This window comes from Anser anser (assembly GCF_964211835.1).
Source record: "Anser anser genome assembly, chromosome: 8".
NCBI classification, from domain to species: Eukaryota; Metazoa; Chordata; class Aves; order Anseriformes; family Anatidae; genus Anser; species Anser anser.
In genome coordinates, this window is record NC_139728.1 from 18,559,010 (window position 1) to 18,578,778 (window position 19,769).

The following is a 19,769-nucleotide window of genomic DNA, read 5'->3' on the forward strand; positions in this document are numbered from 1 at the left end:
AAATAATAATTCAAACATGATTTAAAGAAGTTATATCACCTTTTTACAACCTTAGCAATGGAGCCTTTCCCTTACTGATCACAGAACAAGTCACAGGTTGAACACAGAACAAAAATAAAAGGCTTGATATCCTTAATTTTCCCCTACCGTTTGAAATTGAAACTTAATACTGAGCCCAAATATTTGACTACAGAAATAGAGAATGTCCAAGTGTTCACATGAAAGTGATAAAAAATTGCAACAGTCATAACAACTAGAGTGAACTGAGAGTCAAAAAGGAAGATTACTTTTAAGACATGACCATGTGTTACTGACTTCTATGTTCAAACAAAATATAGCAGCATACAAGATGACTTGCATATTTGATTTGATATCTCTGTGTATGCGTACTGGAGAATTACCAGGTTATTCTCATTGCCCCTTTTTTTTGGATTCCTCATCCTAAGAAAAATGCACTGGGAGAAAAATTTCCCACCGGTCCTGAACTTTTCAATTCACTACTTTTCCTGAACTTATGTGGGGCGAAGGAGGAAAATTTTCAGTTTTTTTGAGCTTTACAGAAAAAAAAAAAATAAAAATGCCAAACACTTTTTATCTAGCCTTAGAACACCCTTGTAGTTAAAGCTACTAAAAATGCCAGTGACTGATTTGTCCTGACATTTCCACAACTGTCAGTACTAGAGGACTGATGCTCATATTCAGCTTAGATGTGCAAGAATTTCTATGAATATTAGTTCTGATGTAAGTTTTGTACTACAAACACTTTTATCAGCTCTTCCTCCATCTTCTATTACTGACAGTCACTGTCACTAAGACCTAAATTAGCATGTGCTTGTATGGTTATATGCATATGTACACACATGTATAATGACATGTAATCATCCTGGCATTTAATCATCCTGGCATTTTACATTTTAAGCATTTTGAAGGTGGGAAGCACAGCAATTTAAATGCATTCAAAAGAAATGTGTAGTTTGCCAAGGAATGGAGAAGCTACAGCCATTTAGAAAAAATTAAGTGCTGTTTGGCCACGTAAAAGACAGAAATATAAGGAACCCCCAAATAAATTAATTGTTCCATTCTCCTTGCAGTTATCTTCCCACTTTTTCCTTTTGCACAAAGAATTGTAAAAAACCTCTCTAATTGTAACTGGTGATTTTTATTTCCTTCTATATAGACATAAAACTACCTCAGCATCAATCTGTCAAGTGCAACACAGCATTTTCTACAGTATATAGCTCTTACTGTTTTAGTCCAGACATTTTTCCTCTTTGATTCTCAAAGTGACATATATATTTTTACCTTTGTGTCATAATTTTGTAGGCGTCTGGAAGGAAGCATTCTGTGTTCTCCATCTGGAAAGGGTCAGCATCACAAATCTTGTCGTCTGTCCGTCCATAGTTAGCACTTTCTATCATAATAACATCGCTTCCTGGACACCGGAGGTCAATGGAGTAGCCTTCACAGGAGAGCTCTCTCCTCACCAAACCAAATGGTAGTGCTGCTCGGCTGAAACCTAAAAAAGAGAAAAAAAATGGGATTGAGCCTAAAGGATATATTGCATTGGACTATTTTTTTTTCTGTCACATCGGCAATAACTCTCGACAGCATCCTAAAGGAAGTGCACCTTTAAACAGTTTGACCCAGTACCATGTTAAGTGAAGCATCTTTCATGAAAACTGTCACTTCCCGACATCACTGCTGCTGTGTCCTTAATCTGGGAAGAGAGGAAGTTCCTCTTCGCTTCTAACCCTCGACAGGGCAGCATGTCTGCACGGTTACATTGCACATTCCTGTTCTCACCTCTCCTCTCTGCTTCTTTTTCCCCACTTTGGGCACAGAGAGGTCATGGCGGAAAGTGGGAAGTCGCAGAGCAGGCTGGAGTTGCACATGCAGAAGTGATTTAAAAATAAGACAAAACAAACAAAAAACACCAAAGGAGCAAAGCCATAGCTTCAAGTTAATTTATTTCTATCTCCCTTTCTCCAGAAAGAGTTCATTTTCTTTTGCTCAGCTGCTTTATGTCCCCAACATGGACATGTCTGTGCCACTAGATCTAATATATGTGCTGATACTTCACCTAGCTGAACTCCCGTTCTCCTCTCTGTGCCTTTTACAGAAATTAAACCACAAGCAGGAGCTAGAAGGTTTTGAACAAATACATAAATGACCAGTACAGCAAACTGCACATGTGTACTGTATAAAATCTCCCTGTCCCTCCCAAAAATGACATATGTTTTAGGAATTCTCATTTTTAACATTTTTTTCTTCATGAGAGAATTCTGAAAAATAGGTAACCTATCTAATGAAGCCATACCAAATGCCTTAGAAACGGAACAATGGTCCAGATACTCATCCAGATGTATAGTCTTTTACAGACATTTCTTTATGCACAATATATGTCAAAAAACCATACCCGTCCTTGTACATAGCTACTAGTATATTATTAAACAAAATATTTCTGTTTCTTACAAAATGGGGACACTACTGTGTTTTGGAGGATGAGCTGGGTAACATGATAGTGATAAACACTTGTATCTTGAAGATAGTAAATCTCCTGTAAATTTTCAGCTGAACCACAGATATTTCCTGTTTTTTTAAAAAAAAGTCATAGTAATGGAGTAGCACAAGGCCATTAATATTTCAGTGCAGGCTGTTGGAGACAAGTTATGACAGCAAAGAGAAACAGCTAGTAAGCATGGAAAGTTGAAGCTCTGGTGTTTTGAAGGCAAAAAAAAAACTTTTTTTTTTTTAAAAAAAGTGTGATACGTTAGAAGAGGGAAGGAAGCAAGGATCTAAAAAGATAAAGAACAACTTGAGATAACCCCTTGATAGCAAATTTTCATATGAACCCGAGGCTGTCACTTTTTCCGCTGAATTAATGATCTGTGGATTTGAAGTCCTACTGTATGAAGATGATGATGATCTGCTAGGACTGCAAGGAAGAGCTGCTGGTAACGACCACACCAGTGTCAGGATGTGGCTCCCTGGCAGTCAGAGCCCATCATCCCGTCCACCCGGCTCCCCTTCTGCACCAGCACCAGGTTTTGCTCCCCTCGTGCAGAGGACTAATGCTCAGGGCCGCCCTGACCCCTGGTTCCCTCCATGTCAGGAGCACCGATGAGGTCTCAGAGGAGCAGCTCCTTAGCCTGCTCGCTGGACAGGATCTTGCCCTGGCACGAGGGGAAGGGCAGGCCAGGGCGCAGCAGCTGCATCTGCCTCTGCTTTAAATTTTACGGAATCTCATCCGACATGAAACGGGTGTTGCTGCTCTGCCAGTGTTTTAGTATTTGTTAATAAGAGAAGAGGCCATGTTGCTGTGGAAAACACAACAATTCCATCTAAAATGCACTCCTGGCTATAGGTTTGGCTGAGCATGTCATGCGTAATAACAAACACTATTATTAGAGGCTTGCTGAAGTATCATGAGCTGAAAGCTGGAAAGAGCTGAAATGCGAATCCATCACGTTAACACCCTACATATTCCTCCCATGCAGCAAATTAATACAATGAAGACAGAAGCTGCTCACGGCTCAGTGAGGGCGTGAAATGGGCACGGAGAGGGGCACGAACAAAGCCCCCACCACAGATAGGAACAAAGCCCCCACTACACATGCATGCAGCAGCTCCTTTGATTAATTACCATCACGACAGCCGCAGTGGGACCAAAAATAACGCTGCCAGTGACTGCCATTCCTACATCCTACTGCTCCTGTCAAATTTAACACCGTCCCCATAAAACTCGATCCCTCACGGCAATGGTGCCTGCACCCCCTGCACGCAGCAGGGCTGCCTCCGCCACAGGGCTACGGCAGTCCCCTCCCATGGAGGCCCCCCATGTGCCGTCGCACAGCCCTGCTTTTGGGTTTCCATCAGCAAGAAGGAAGCCGCAAGCGGGGACACAGCTGGGTCTGCTGCCCAAAAGGGGATTTTTGGTGAATGGCAGAGCAGGGGGCCCAGGCTGATGCCCCCAAGGTCTCGGTGGCTGCGCAGGCAGCGTGCCTGCAGCCGCAGGTCGGACGTACGGATCATTGCGGTGCCAGGCTGACAAAACCACACCAAGCTGGTTGCGATGAGCACCGAACCCTTCCTGCAGACCCTGAAGCACAGCCAGTACTTCTGATAGGAAATACTTCAAATTCAAAGACAAGACCTCCGAGATTAGCTACCTGCAAATCTTATTTCATCATCTGTAGCAACTGGCCACTGCCATAGTACTGTGAATGTGTTTCATCCTGCAATTTTTCCCCCTGCAGTCATACAGGAGGAGTTCTGTATTAGAACGAACATTAAAAATGCTAGACCAAGGTTAGGTCACTTCACCAGCAACAGAGGACACACCTGAGATTGTAACATAGGTGTGATATTGCAAAAGCAGCAAGCAATAAAGCCAAACAATGCAGCATGTGGTAGGTGGGGAGATCACTCTAAGGAACCGCTATGGCGCAGAGGGAATTTTAAGTAAATAAAATAAATAAATTTAAAGTCTACTAACAAAGCTGCTGTGATGTTTATTCTGAAGCTTTATTTGTAATCTTTTCCTACCAACAAAGAAAAAAAAAATAAGCATATCAACAAGCAAAGTGTAATTCAATCCATCTTGCAACCCTGACAATCGAAGAAAGAACTAGTGGGAGGCCCTGTGAGCGAAAAATCAATATTGCAGCTTTGTGCCGTGCAAATGTGAATACTGCCAAATAGCAGTGCTTAGGGTAAAATGAACTGTTTTGCTCCATTTTCTCCTCTCTGAACAAATGATTTTGAAACGACAGCTTTTTTTGGAGCTATAAAATGTCAAGCAATAACTCCCTGTGCTTTAGGCAAGTGATTGGAATAAATACCTCTTGGCAACAGGTGCAATGACTTAGGACTGAAATTGATTTACATTCAGGAGATAATTCCCGATAAACAGATGCACTGCCACAGGATGGAAGTTTGAAAGACCGGCATCTGAATGCTGCTGCCTGGTTCTGCATCATTCCAGGGCTTTTCAGACATAAGTATGTAGCTCCGTCAATAATTACTGTTGTCACCAGTAACTTTGTATCTCCAGTGCAATTCGTCATGAGGATTTTCAACACCGGATTTTCTAACCAACCTGTATTCAGCCCACTGCTTGCCTTACTGTACCTTGCATAAATGTGTTTTGTTTGGCCATCCTCCTACGGCTGAAATCAACATTCCTCGTTTCTGCTAATCGCTTCCAGGCAAACTGTGCCATGGATGACACCGCTCCTCTCTATGGAGGAGTGTCCGCATAAAGAGCTGCCTGACTGCCACAGACCCTTCTGGGGCCAGGGCTGGGATTTCCAGCACAACCTAAACAGCAACTCAAGCAAGGCTCTATTACCACATGCAGCATATGCTGTCTCTGATTCATTCAAGTCTGTATATGTTCATCAGTGTTGCGTGGGCTTTTTTTTTTTTTTTTAATGTTAGAAGAATAATACCTAATGAGAAAAAAGAGCATGGTTTCTGTCATGTTGACCGTTTTGATTACAAAAAAACTTCCTGGCAAACATATGTTTCCTGCACATTTTATCTGCTCACAAATTAGTTGAGTGCAGGCTCTTTATTCATAGAACAAAATAAACTGCTTTTACAAAATCACCATTTTAAGAAAAAAGAAAAGTAAAGGGTATTTTCAGTGGTAATATGCATTCTTTAATGCTTTATTGGTCAATGTATGTACATGCTGAGAAAAAAATCAAAATGAAACATCACAAAGAAAGTTTTCCTCTTACACTTTAATCTATAAAATGAAAAAACAGACGTTCTGCAAAAGAAATGTAACTTAGAACTGGGTTTCTCAAATATATTAAATTCACATTTGACTAATTTTTTTTAAATATAAATTTGCAACGCCTTTTACCATTCTACCATCCTGGTTCCTCAGTAAAAAATGATTTGTCTATAGAAAGGTAACCTAAATTTGTCAAAGTGCAATGAAAAGTTAATAATTCACAGCATCCTGCCCACCAGCATTCCATCTTTTTGAGCTGTCAATAATAAGAGAGTGTGCTAAGTTTGGTAGATAAAAGCAAAAAGGAACCACTACATTTGAATGTTCACCCCATACAGAGGAAAAATAGTGGAATGTAAACAGGCTAACATCAGTACTTCTCAACATCAGAAGCAAGGAACCTTTGATTAAAACTTAAAGCACAGAGAAAGTCAACATGGAAATACAAAATAATTTCAAAGAATGCAGATACTGGGAGAACTGAGAATCCAAAACAAATCTTTGCAGAAATATATATGTCTCGGTGAGCAAGGAAATATTGCTTCTTGTGTTATTTGGCTCTAACAGAAAGGTCTTTTGAAAAGAGCACATCTTTTCAAACAGAATGTTTACAGTTGTCTCTTTCACAATCTCTTTTATTTTACCAAATCATGAAACATGATGATTCAAGTTCTACACAAGATGAAGCAATGCATCTTGGGCAGAATTTCAATAATATATGTTGAACAAATGCAGAGCCCAATGCAAACTGTACGCAGCATCCTCTCCCTTGCTCAGCAAGGTGCAGACGTGCGAGCACAGAAGGTGCACACAGGCAGCTGAACACACTTTCCCATCTGAAAATCATGCAAATTCTCAACATGGGTCCTGCAGAGCATTTATAATTCTGCAAAAAAAGCCTCAGCATCCCGCAGTTTCTAAAGAATCCCATGAACTATGTCAAGGGAGACTTTTTGCTCTTGTCTCTCACTGCTGTGTATATTTCACACAGATAAGCATGTTATTTCGTTAAACAGCTTTTAAATTATCCAATACTGGTCAACAGATCACTACCAACGACTAAAACGATAGAGGCAATTTAAATGACAACTGTGCTTTCTAATTCTATCTTTGAAGGGAAAAAAGTCATTCTGGCAAGCATGTCTATTAAAAGATTACATTGGCACAGTGAGAGCTTCTGATACTGCACAGAGGTCTGGAGTTCACAGCACTCCGCTCTTCTTTCACTGAAAGCCACCAGATAGCACATGAACAGCCAGAGCTGCGGCACGGCAGACAAAACCCCACTGTTCCAGTCTGGATAAAATTAGGCAGGAAGCGATCATTTCAAAAATACTCTCCTACAGCTGTATTCTTTGCCGTTTTAAGTACAGACTCATTATTTTCATTTAAGATGATGGAAGCAGGGGACATTACAGAAAAAAAAGGATTAGTTATTGAAGGAAATCTATTTTCTAGGAAGAGACATCTTTCTCCTTTTTTTTTTTTTTTTAACCCATTCATAAAAATGGGATTAGCTCAAAACAATGTACATGAAAGTACATTCATTATTAGAACTTTAACAAAGAGGTCTGAAGCCCGAATGAACACACTTGATCATTTAAATGTGCACATAAATTATGCTGAAGCAAGACAACTATTTCATTGAATAAATTAGCTCTGAGGGGGGATTTTTAGCACTCCTTTCAAGAGTTCGGTTTCTCCAACATACTCTTGCACACTTTAATTATTTGGCTAAAATCTGAAAGCCCGTTTCTTGCAAAATAAAAATATGAATTGCTAGGAATAAGAGCTATCAGAAATATTAAGTAACTAATGGTGGCTTTTTAATAAATATTTTTTAGAATTTATTAGGCTGATTTGGTCTAAAAAATCATTTAAAATTTTAAAAATCTTGTCAGATTCAGTGTTTTCCAAGATTCGGTGTCAGCAGCAGAATTACAACAGTAAGTAATTTTCTGTAATTATACACTTAATATGCAGTGTGCATAAACACAAAGCACGGTACGTCTGTTTAATAAAATTCAGGACAGAAGCCTGAGTTACGCCCTCTGACTCACACTAGGACGAGTCCTGCCTTCCAGGCTCCCGCGAACTTATTACAATTTTCCTTGTGTATTTTCCAGTCTCCATGCAATTCTCAAAAATATCCCTGTGAGGCTCTCTTCAGCAAAAAAAGAGTCAGGGCTTACCTGCCTACACCTTGTTGAATGATTCAGCAAAACCTCAAGTTAGTAGCAGCACCTTAGCTTTTCAATGTGTCGATCCTTCCTGTGTATGGTTGGCAAGGATCTCATTTAAATTCTCCTAAGCAGCTCTCACCCCTCATGCAGAAGGGTGAGAATGTGTCTATCTGAGTTGTTCGTGGGGTTTTTTTTGGTGGTGGTGGTGGTGTTTTGTTGTTGTTGTTTTTTCTAATAGCAGGAGAGAAGAGAGTGCTATATTGTCAGCACTGCAGACTGGAGTCCTTCAATCACCTGGAACAAGAACAGCCCAGACAGCAGCTGTGCAAGCATCCCCCATATTAGTCCATCATGTCTCAACCCTATTTTGAAGGAATCACCACTATGGGAAAAGAGATAGTTTGGTCTTCATGCCCATTTAATCCTTCACCTCCCTGCTGAGGCTGCCACAAGAGTGCTAATTAATGCTAAACTGTGAAAATGGGCTTCTGCACTTTGAATCCAGCCACACTGAAACTGGATAGAAACCACTAATTCCTTTAATGAAAGTCACCAAACCAGAGACTGGTTCCTGGCAGCATTTTAGCAATGCCTACATATGGCAGATGGAAACCATGTGATCTAAACATGAAAGTCTAAATATCTAGTGTAAAAATATGCATGTTGTTCGGTTCTCACTTAGAACCAAATTTTACTCTCATCTGCATGCACCTTTCCCACCCCTTTCAATGGAAGCTGCATGCATGAGAGCAAAACTTTGCCCTCTTGATCTAAAATTATCCCAGTTTGAAACAGTATTCATCTGTCAATGATATTTCTTTTCTTTTGCCAGCCAGATGTCTGTTCTCAGGCTGCAAGAATCTCCTTCCTTTTTTCCTTCACATCACACACACTTGATCCTTTGCCAGCTCGCAGAAAGCACTCTACCCTTTTCTTTCTCGCCGTTAAATACATTGCATCTTCAAAATTTCTCAAGGCAAATAAGTCCCATGGTCTCTGTAAATCCCCCTCCTGGAGGTTATCTCTAGTTTACCAACTGTGAACTCGCTGAGCACACCACCTGTCAGGAAGGAGAAGCTTCTGAATTAGAAACAAGCTCAGAAACAGGGAGGTAAGACACACAAAGGGTGATGTGTCAGAAATGTCGTGTCAACAGGATTTCCCGTTGAATTATTTCCTCTGTACAGGATGTTGGTAGCTGAATAAAAATAAATATTCTTTTATTTTCTATAAAAATGCATTTTGACAACAATTTATATTTCCAGTTCTCTCAATCATTTTTGATTGGAAACCATGTGTTGAGGGGGGGTAGGGGAAGAGGAGGAAAGGGCTATGATTTCCATCAGCAGTATTCAGAGTGAACAGCTGACAAAAGAAACATGCTTTTGTTCCCATCTTGAAGAAATCCAAAGCCTCGTCACCTCACAGGTTGATAGAAACCATGCAGATATGTACCAGTTCCTCAGGACTACGTGCATGGTGAAAGTTAAATTGTTCCAGCAGATGACATGTTGATTGCCAACCATAACTCTTGGTGTGCTGGGCTCTGCCTTCTTCATTTAAGAAGGGAAATGGGTTATACCCTAACCTGCCTAACAACAAAGCAAAACATTTAGTCTCACTAAAATGTGGAGATAGATTCTTATATTCTGCTTCGTGTTGAAGAAAATGTTATTCTACAAGTGACAGAGTTTAAAACACCAAATACGGATATGATCTTCAACAACTACCACATATTTAATAAAAAATACTGTATGACTGCTAACACATAATAACATATGAGATTGCAGCTGTAAAATTATGAAGGGGGCATTTTCTTGTTTACAAACAGGATTACGTATACATTAACAACAGAACCAAGCAACAAAGGAAGAGTTCATATGCTCCTCGTTTCAATAAAATGATGGGGTGGAGTCGATTGTCATGGTATAATTTACAGTGGAAAAATTATGTGGTTAATTTTAATGACAGCAAGCCACTTCATCCTTAAAGAGTGCTTATGAGTATGCAAATAGCAGAGCAATACCCCTTCTCATTCAGTGTAGCTTCCGAAATGTTTCTGAGGACTCAGGAGTAAAAGAAGAACCCTTGGAAACAAAAAGGCCCAAGATCCCACAGACAAAACTTATAACCCAAAATACACAGTCATATCTTTTGAAAACAAGTAGCAGAACTATGTGATAAATGTACTTGAAAGTAAACGTGCCGTCACTTCAAATATTCCTACAAATAGATATGAGACAAGAGTAGCAAGCAATCTCAGAAAATGCCTGTCAGAGTGAAACACTTTCTTCCTGACCTTACCTTCTATGAAATATTTGTGGATTTCTAAGAGACTATTAGAGAGGAGAGGGATATACCATACACAGTTTTTACAACGTACCTAAAGTTCTGGCAAATTCCAGGAATAATGGAGTAATCCTACAGAGATACTTGGCAGCATCCTCTGAATAATAAATTGCACAAAAAAAAAAAAAAAGGAAAACTATTTAATGGTTTAGAAATAAAAAGGTAACTTAAAAAGTCCTAAGGAATATACACAATTCTACCATGCTCCCTGAGCAGCAGGCAGTTAGAATGGCAACAAAGGTACTGTTACCTGAATAAAGGCAATATGCACCTCTGCCACCCTGTCCAAATGCTGTTAATGACCTCGAAAGGAATCCATAGGCCTCTTTGCAAACAGGTACAAAAGACAAGGGAGATCAATTGACAGGAAGGCTAAATTCCACCTGGACTCAAATTCAGGGCTTCTAAATTTGGATTCTGATTTTTATTCCTGGAATTTGTCCCCCTTCCTACAACTGCTACAATATGAGAGCAAGAAATACTCTCAGCTTTTAGAGAACTGGCTAGTAAGTGCTCAAATGAAATAAATGAAAAATCAGGATCCCTGAAATCTCTGAGTACTAAGATAGAAAGTAAACAATTTTCCATAATTATGTGATAGGAGTTCCATAATTAATGCTATTTACATTAGAAAGTAACAAAAGGGATGAATGCACACTGTAACACTCCAGAGAAAGGAAAACTTTGCATTTGCTAATTACCGCTATTTAGAAGCACACATCTAATAGCTCAACGACTGTGTTTCCAATGCTGTTCATTGATCTTAATACGACCAATAATAAAAGAAAAGACCAGGAAAGCTCTGCATCAGACCAGGAAAAAAAAAAAAAAAAACACCACAGTAGCGCGTTCAAGTATGAGCTCAGCATCAAGCAAGGCAGACCTACTGCACTGCTACTACAGATGTGGAAAGTAATTTCCTCACTAATCAATCCATTGTACATAGCATTTCACCATACCAGGTCACAGTTCTGTTTGAAAAACATCCTTCCCTAAGCGTCTAAAGCAAGAACTTCTGGAGAAGGCAGCTGTGAAGTATAAAAGATCCGATTGCTCCACTTTTTTCCACACCAACTAAAACGCTGCTTTCTTACGGAAAGTACCATGTTCCCACTATACATTATTTAGGTCTACAAACAGGCAGCCAGCTCCAGCGAGTCTGAGGGGATGGTGGGGGATCTAATGGCCAGGCGGGGAGGGAGCGGCCAGGGTGCTGCTTGTCCTAGGGGCTGACACCTTCTCTCCTGCCTCGGCATGGCCAACCCAGCCTTGCTCAGCTGAATGCCAGGGTCTGGCTACACCCCCGGTCCCACAGCCTGTCAATCCACACACGCTGCTGTTTCTGCGATGGCAGAGAGTTTTATTAATCAAGATGATTTCCAGAGTGAGCTCAGAGCGTGATCAAAGCAGCCGAGATGGCAGCGTAATTGAGGAGGGAGTTGCTAATCTGCCGGGGATGCCAAGGAGGGAAGGAGAAGGTTAGGGGTGTCCAAAGGAGGCAGGAATGAGCAGGTGTTAGGGTAACCATTTAAATTAGGCATTCTGACATAATCATTTATAACTGAGGATTCAGACTCCCTTGAAGGCACTGAAGCTGAATCTCCTATCTATTCTACTTAGTAAGGAAGTTGTTTTCTTCTCGTACAAATACCAATTTCACTAAGTGTGCACTACTACAAAGCAAACTTTAGTTAAGGAGCCTGTTCTCCGCACTTACACAATTCCAGAACAGAGCTGCAGGGCCTATCTGGTCTCTGTCACTGCTGAATCTGAAGTCCAGATTGTTACTGGGTTTCAGCAATGTATGGCCCATGTTATCTTTAAAAACACAGTGCAGAAAATGCTGGAATTCCGAAACCAAAAATAACACTACTTTTCAAAACGATGGTTTTCACTTGCACAAGCCTCTAGAAGATGACAAGGGTGCTTTATGAATCAAATACAAAATACAGAAATAATATTATCTCCCACTGAAATGCTGTCATCTCTGAACGATGTGTTGAGATCCAACATTATACAACTCTTCATAGTAGTAATTTTGCAATATTTTATCTACTTGAAAATAATAGGGAATTTTAGGTAAGTAGAATCTTAATTACCCCAATTAAGTTCTCATCCTGCAACACTAATGTCATTGTGAGCTTTGTCATTAACCTCACTGAGTGCAGGATAGATTCCTTAGAATTTAACTTGGACACTCAATATTCTTGTCCTAATGAAAAATGCATTAATGAGCCTCATTATTCTACTCCATTTTGAAGAAGCACCTTCAGCAGTCAGTTTCCCTCAAGAGCCTAATGGGGCACTGGTACATTAGTGAGCTAGGACTTCACTCTAAGTCTTTTTATGGACTCGATGAACTTCATGTTCAACCCACCAAAGGGTGAGCAACACCCACTGACTCACTTGAGGAACTCCCTGCGGTAAAGCTGACCAAACACGTACAAACTTTTGAAATTATGACTGAGGTGGTACAACTGAAAGAACAGTCACAGTGAAATAAACACAATGGAAACAAAACAAAAAATCCTCCCTATAATTAAAAAAATGACACAGATTTTCTATATAGTCTTCATAGAGGATCCTCAACCCATTTCAATCACTACCTTTTTACCAGTCATCTATTGGGAGACATTCCGGTAAAACTAGAGATCTTCTGTGACCTTCATTTTACGTTATTAAATGCAGCAGACACCTCATGCTGAATACGAAATAAAAAATATGCAACCCAGAAAAGTACTTTAAGAAAAAAATGCCCTTTGGAGGACCCAATTTCAATCTTGATATATAATGACACAGATTTGCCAGTGACATTTGAATAAAAATCTCAATTATATAAATTATTGTGTTCAAAATTCTATTCTGAATTACTAAATTTAGAACAGGCCCTGTAGATCAGATTGAGCCAATCCTTTATAAATGTGGGAAATACATACTTGGGATTCATGTGATGTTAGATCAGACTAACTGTATTCCCTGTCTTTAGCCACATATTAGGAGAGGATTTTTGTTTCAAATACCAACGCAACTGGTGGCAGTAAAATACCTCCCAAAGATCAAAATACACTCTTCGCGTACACAACTGTGGCTGATCTATTGCTAATAAAGCCTTCAAGGAGAAAGCAACGTGAATTGCCAAAACAAGGGAAACTGGTGCTTACAGATACTATTTTATCTTTCCTATAGCTTGAAGAACAACAGTGAAAAGTGTCACTTGTTGCAGTCCCCTGCCTCTGAAAAAACAGGGAGGGGGCCAGGGGGAGAGGCGGTGAGTGCAGATGTCTGTTATCCCTGCCAGTAAGTGCAGATTAACAAGTCATCGCTCACCGTAATATCCACTGAATTTCAGCTAACTGCCGTCTGAGCGACCTGCCTGAAATTCCAGAAGCTCAGTGCTGAGCCTGATCTGCGGCCGGTTTGAGCAGCATCAGCCTGGGCTAGCTGTAGCAGGGGTGGGGGGTTCTCAGGCTCGGAAGGGAGGGGACTTACGGAAATCCCTTTCCCTAATTAAATCAGAGAACGAGAGTTTGAAGTGGTAAATAATAAATCACAAAGAATCCTCGGTCTGGTTGTCAAGGAAACCAGTATGCCTCTGCCATAATCGCTGCGAGCCCAGTGGTGCCCTCGTTGACACCGGGCCGTACCCCGCGTTCCGGCCTGAGGCCGAGCGAGCGCCTCACGCTCCCGGCCGCCTGCGGGCAGCGCCAGCCGGGCTCCGGATCGCATCCTTCGGCCCCCAGCCCGCCACCGGGCCTGGCTGGCGGGGCGGCGGCTCTGGAAGGTCTCTGCAGCTGTGTTTACTGGATGGGCATTCCTCGTTTGCCGCTGTTCGCATCTCGAGCCTGGTTATCTCGGGCCGCCACAAGCCCTGGGAATCTCCAGCTCCCTGGCACTCCTACTTCCCAATCATGTCCTCCTGCCAGCAGAGACCGCTCCCTGGTTTTACTCGAGGATATGCAATGGTTATGAGAGAGATGAGGAGGGAAAAGGAAGTACAAGACAAAATAAATGCTTAAAGCACATACACACACACAAAGAAAAAAAAAAAAAAGATTAAAAATTGATTCTGTGCCAAGTCATTTAGGTAGCTGACTGCATTACTGTCTTTTTCCCCTGTGATGATAATTACTTTTTATAAACATCTAAAGTTGTTTTTTCCTTCCATGTTTGGTGGAATTGCACATCATCACTGGACACGCACCAAACTTGGAGCACAAGCAATTCCCAATACCTCAACACCAGGAAGGCCAATAAAGGGAAAATGCTATATTAGTGTCCCTATCTCATCCTTCAAGAAATCCTGAAACAGGTTTTAAAGGAAGTATCTTCAAAGTGAGGAAATAGGAGGAACGACAGGCAAGTACATTACGTTCCCAGTTGACTTCAAGCAATAAAAAATCCAGTGAGACAGGGAAGGATTGTTGGGGGAAAAAAGAAAATCTGCCCTTAGGAACTAGTGAGAAAGACTACCAGAAAGATTTCCAACAGAAGAACTGTGACCGATCCTTGTTTGAAATGCTGCAACCATTTGACCATTGTACCTTGCTATTTTACCGATGGGTAAGTCTGATTTTAATTCCTAATACTGTTCCATGCAACAATCAACAAACCCCTTTATACACATATTTTTACAATATTAGTTTTAGGAAAATACATTTATTAGTGTAACAAGACTGAGAAGCCCTGGTGATTTGAATCCTTTGCTGAATGTCATTTAACTGATCTTTGTTTCTTTCAATAGTTAAAGAATGCAAAGGATTTAGCTTAGGATCCAAGTTGCACTGGGAGACTCTGGATTATGTAATCATAATTCCTGAACTTTATTATGACGTCACATTTTGGTAAATGTCATTTACAAATTTATTTTTATCCTTTAATCAAAGCAGTATAACATGGTAAGCACTTTCTTCTGTCTGTTCATCGCCAGCTGAAAGAAAGCTAATTGTCTAGTTTTACTGTGTCCCCCCACCTTTTTTCTTTTTTTCGCGTGTGTGCGCGCGCGCGCGCGTGTGTGTGTGTGTGATTGGTGCCAAGCATCTCAAGAAGCCATGGAGCAACAATTGTTCAGCTATTCCAACATAAACTAAGGACATCAGTAAAATCCTTTGTTCAACAGATCTGTAAGCATGCAATGAAAAAAAGGCAAGAAATGCTTGTTCCAGATCAGGCTCAATCAAAACAAAATAATTCCTCCCCTAGACCAAACCCCAAACCCAGCCATACTCCTTTCCCCTGAAAGCCCAGTCTGGGTTTTTGGTAGCTAATTGAACGTGGGCAAATTCACCTTTGACCTTTATGCCAAAGCAGTTCTTAAGATCACAGCATCATAGGACAATTCAGGCTGAAATGGACTCCTGCGTTTTCCTATCCACTTAATAGATTATTTAATCTAAATACCTCTTCCAGATAAAAACCTAAATCACATATAGGAAGAATTATTCCTACATCATTTAAAAACTAAAGTCCCTGTCGTTGTCATCCCAGTTAAAAAGGTGCAATTATGGATTAATTACAGCCAATTACAATAATGCATATTAATATCTGTATCACTGCATATGCCTCTAAAACTCAATCACCTTAAGAAAAAACACGAAAAAGACAAATAAAGGTTTCCATTAAAAAAGATAACGCAAAAGCAAATGAATGCGCCATTTGGGCATAAACACGCTCATTTGCAAAATACTCATGCAGCATCCATCAGAAGAAAAAAGGCCTTTAGCTGATTTACAGATAATTTACTATGGCACACTCTTACCACTGTTTTATTCTTATTTGAAAAATTAGTCTGGATTCCTGAACACGACGACAGCAACCTGTTTGTTTTTATGTCCTTTTGCAAAATTTTAGTGATCTTGAACCTTTAGGGCTAAACATCTCCGTGACAATCCGTATCTTTCACCCAAGCGTTTCATGTTCTTTGAACACCATTCCTAACGTCATCTACCAGCTTCCCCAGTGACACCACATGCTGGAGGAGTTCAATATTACGCAGGCCCTGCTCCATCATAATCCACTGTGAAAAAAACACCTCAATCTCTTCTGTTGGTAGGAAGCCAAAACAACCTGGTATTTCTCCTCTGAACTGTTTTTTCCAGGTGGCCAATTTGACTCGTCGATTCTTTGGAATTTTTATATCCTCTGTTTGAACAGTCTCTATCTTTTTGTCCTTACCTTGGTGCTTAGACTCAAGCTAACCTTCAAATTACCGCCTGTGCTTCCAACCAGCCCAAAGGTGTGCTGCAGGTGTCTGGCCACTGACCGGCAATCCCCAGGGCCTAATTTGTCAGCCTGGGTTTGGGACTCGCAGCTGTGGGCACAGCTCCTGAGCAGTTCAGAGCTCCAAAGCCATTTTACCATGGCCCTGTACAGCACCATACAGAAATACCCACAGCTCTCTTCTGCCAAAGTTATGAGAAATGGTTATTAATTTTAATTGGTCTAAGCTAGCTTTTAGTGAAATTATATCTTCAGGCTTCATCACCTATCTGAATAGCCTCTTTTTGCAGTTACCACTGCTATTCTTCTACTAAGAAATAAAGGCAACGCATTCTGTATTTCCTCACAGATTACCAACTATATTGAGCAAAAGATGACTGGAAGCAAAGCAGAAATACAAAATTAGAGGCATTTTGAAACAAACTGGCTGCAATGCTCATTTATAGGCAACTTATCCATAGGCCTCCTTCTGTGAGAGTAGGACAGGACTGAAAACAAACCCCAGAATAGCAAACCATAGCATTTTATATTGAATGTAATACATCCATTGAAGCTGCATGTGACTGATAATTTTAAAGGTTACCTCTGCTAATGATTTTGAAAGACAAAAGATCTCAATGATGACAATTTTACACACATCCATCAGAGACCCTTAGATTTCTACAGTTCAGTTTTAAACATCTCCTCTTAGTCTTTGGACCCTAACCCTGTAACAACTACAGCTGACCATGTATCAAAAGAAACAAGGGTCATCTCACACTGGTAGCTACTGAAAAGCTTTACAAAGGCTTTCCCATCGCCTCCTTCTTCACCTGTATAGCAATACACCAGCCACTGGGACAGACACTAGCTGAAAAATTTCTTCAAGTCTTGCTCAGCGGGGTTGCTGGAACTAGGACTCACAGAAGTGAGTGGAAACAGTTTTACCATGAAAAACAAATTTGGCACTAATATGAAATATCTGACAGTTTGCAGTCTAAAACTTAATCAATTCTGAAGGTCTGTGCTCTATGAAAAGTAACCACAAAGACACAGGCAGAATAATTCGATGAACTGGAATCTATGGCTTCAATTTTTTTCTGAAAATATTGCATTCTCTCTTAGGCTTGTAAACAGTTTGAACAAGTGGCCTTTGCAAGGCGTAATTCAGTAAACAAAAAATGTTACCTTGTGAATTAAAACTACTCTAAATACAATCTATTGTTACCACAATTCATATTAACATGGCAAGCTCTTACAGAACGCCTTTTCAAGGAAAGAAATATATTCCTTGTGTGTTCAAGTATAGAGCCATAAACCATATGAGTCCCTATTTATTTCAAATTTCCCATGATGCCATTTACTTCAGCTTTTAACCTTTTATGTGACATTGAGCTATTTTACAATCATAAAATAGTAGAAAAAACGACCTGTTAATTTGAAAGGGACACATTACAACATCTCTCCCTGGCACTATAATATTTTAATTTCTTTTTTCAAGGCAAACCAGTTGGAAAGTGACCATCTGCTAGTCTGTTAGTACTATTCAAGCAAAGTAATGCACAAAATGTCCTCCTTTCCCAGCAAGAGTAGGACCATTAACTGAAAGGAATTTAGGATATTATCATGCGAGCTTAACAGATTGACTCACAACAAAATAAAATCTCTGTTTCTTTAATTACAGTTAAATATACTGACTACAAAGATGATGATACAAAACTGCTACCATTGTGTGTCATCTAGAGAAGCACAAGGAATCTGAATGTTTTGAAGAAAGAAAATAGCATTATTGAATTTCCTATGAAAATTATGTTCTTCTATTTTGAGCGTTAAGCTAAATGCAAGCACAATTCTACAAATACAGTTCTATTTCTCAGCTCAAAATATACAATGTGCTTTGGACACTGGGTAAGTTTTCAATACCACTTAAGGTTTTGAATATTTCAAAACAGTTGATAACGGCAGCAAAAGAGGAAACTCGACAAGCTCTCCAGGCTGATAAATATAGAACTTCTTGGATGAGTAGAGCTCAATGGAGCCGTAATCTTGGCTGGCACCTGTACATGATACTATAACACATACAGCTAGAACTGCAAGTTTGTGAGAATAAATTAAATTAAATTCACATTCATGTTAGCACTTTAAAAGATGTTGTCAGTACAACTTTGTATGCATGCAAGCCACTGCACTTTTGAAAGTTTTACCCTAAAAGGTATCGAATTAGAGCATGCTGTCTCTAAAGGTTAGGAGATACATTGGTCGTATCTTAATCGTCTCTTATGCACATTATTCATATCTGTACCTTCTCAACATACCTAACTATAATGCAAATGAGACTGAAAAATGAAGTAACTGCACTTCAAATTGTTAAATTCTAGAGGCTTTTTCATATCTTGAATTGTGAAATATAGCAGATGTCAAATGCCATTACCAAAATGCACTCCGCAGCTGCCTTAAATCTGCAGTATATTTTACTTTAAAAGTATTTATCTCCTATTTCCTGGTCTCCCTCTCTCTATCAAAAATAATTAAGTAATTCAGTAATTCACAAGTAGTAAAATATTTGCCAAATATAAAGGACTTCGTAAGTTGTCTTTTGAACCAAATAGATTTTTCTGCCCAGCTATTAATGATGTGGTAGTTGTATCAATTTGCCCAACAAATGAATGTCTTACTGCTTTCCTTATTTTTATTTATAAATTTCATAATGGAAGTAAAGCACTTTAAACCATGCATTTCTCAGGGAATACTGCACTTCAGGGACTGTTAAAGTCACTCTGCCTTCAGCCTTTATCATGCTACACAAGGTACAATAAACACTGAGAAATGTGCTGCCTATTGTGTGCCTTGTTATAAAGTTCATGTCCAACAATTCTCCTGTCCTTTCTCTTTGAATTTCCGTTCTTCCCAAGCCTTTTTCAGACATGTTCTCACCAAGTCTAACTGATTCAGAACGATTTCAGACGACAGACTGGTGTCGAGTAGTACAGGCTCAAATTATACAAGCCTCATTCACATGGCTACGAACAAACCTTCTGCATGCTACATGAAGTCATGGTTAGGGAGTGCTGCACAGTCATATGCTGGATTCTGGCCCTTTTTGTCTAAAAGCTTCCACTATTTCATAAGAAATCTCTTTGCTCTTCACTGGTGTTGAGTCTTCCAAATGAATACACATTACCAAGCTTAAACTGAGCAAGCCAGTAATTTCTCAAAATTCAGGATACACTGGTAACTTCTTCACCAAAGTGTCAGATAATTTGGTGCTATCTTTCAAGGTGAAGAGAAGGGTGCTAGTC

General features: G+C 39.9%; 1 protein-coding gene and 1 long non-coding RNA gene across 21 annotated transcripts in view; one reads left to right on the forward strand and one right to left on the reverse strand.

Annotated features, from left to right (window-relative positions):
• ADGRL2 (adhesion G protein-coupled receptor L2) overlaps positions 1 to 19,769 on the reverse strand; it is a 388,201-nt gene that overhangs the window by 72,063 nt on the left and 296,369 nt on the right. For all 20 annotated transcript variants that reach the window (XM_083846278.1, XM_083846287.1, XM_083846290.1 and 17 more), the window contains one exon: positions 1,303 to 1,516. In XM_083846278.1, the coding sequence (XP_083702404.1) occupies positions 1,303 to 1,516 (214 nt within the window). The remainder of the gene's footprint in view (positions 1 to 1,302; positions 1,517 to 19,769) is intronic.
• The window catches only part of LOC310903310, a 38,740-nt gene continuing 28,489 nt past the window's right edge, over positions 9,519 to 19,769 (forward strand). Inside the window, exon 1 of the long non-coding RNA XR_014587453.1 lies at positions 9,519 to 18,378. This is a non-coding gene — a long non-coding RNA (uncharacterized lncRNA). The remainder of the gene's footprint in view (positions 18,379 to 19,769) is intronic.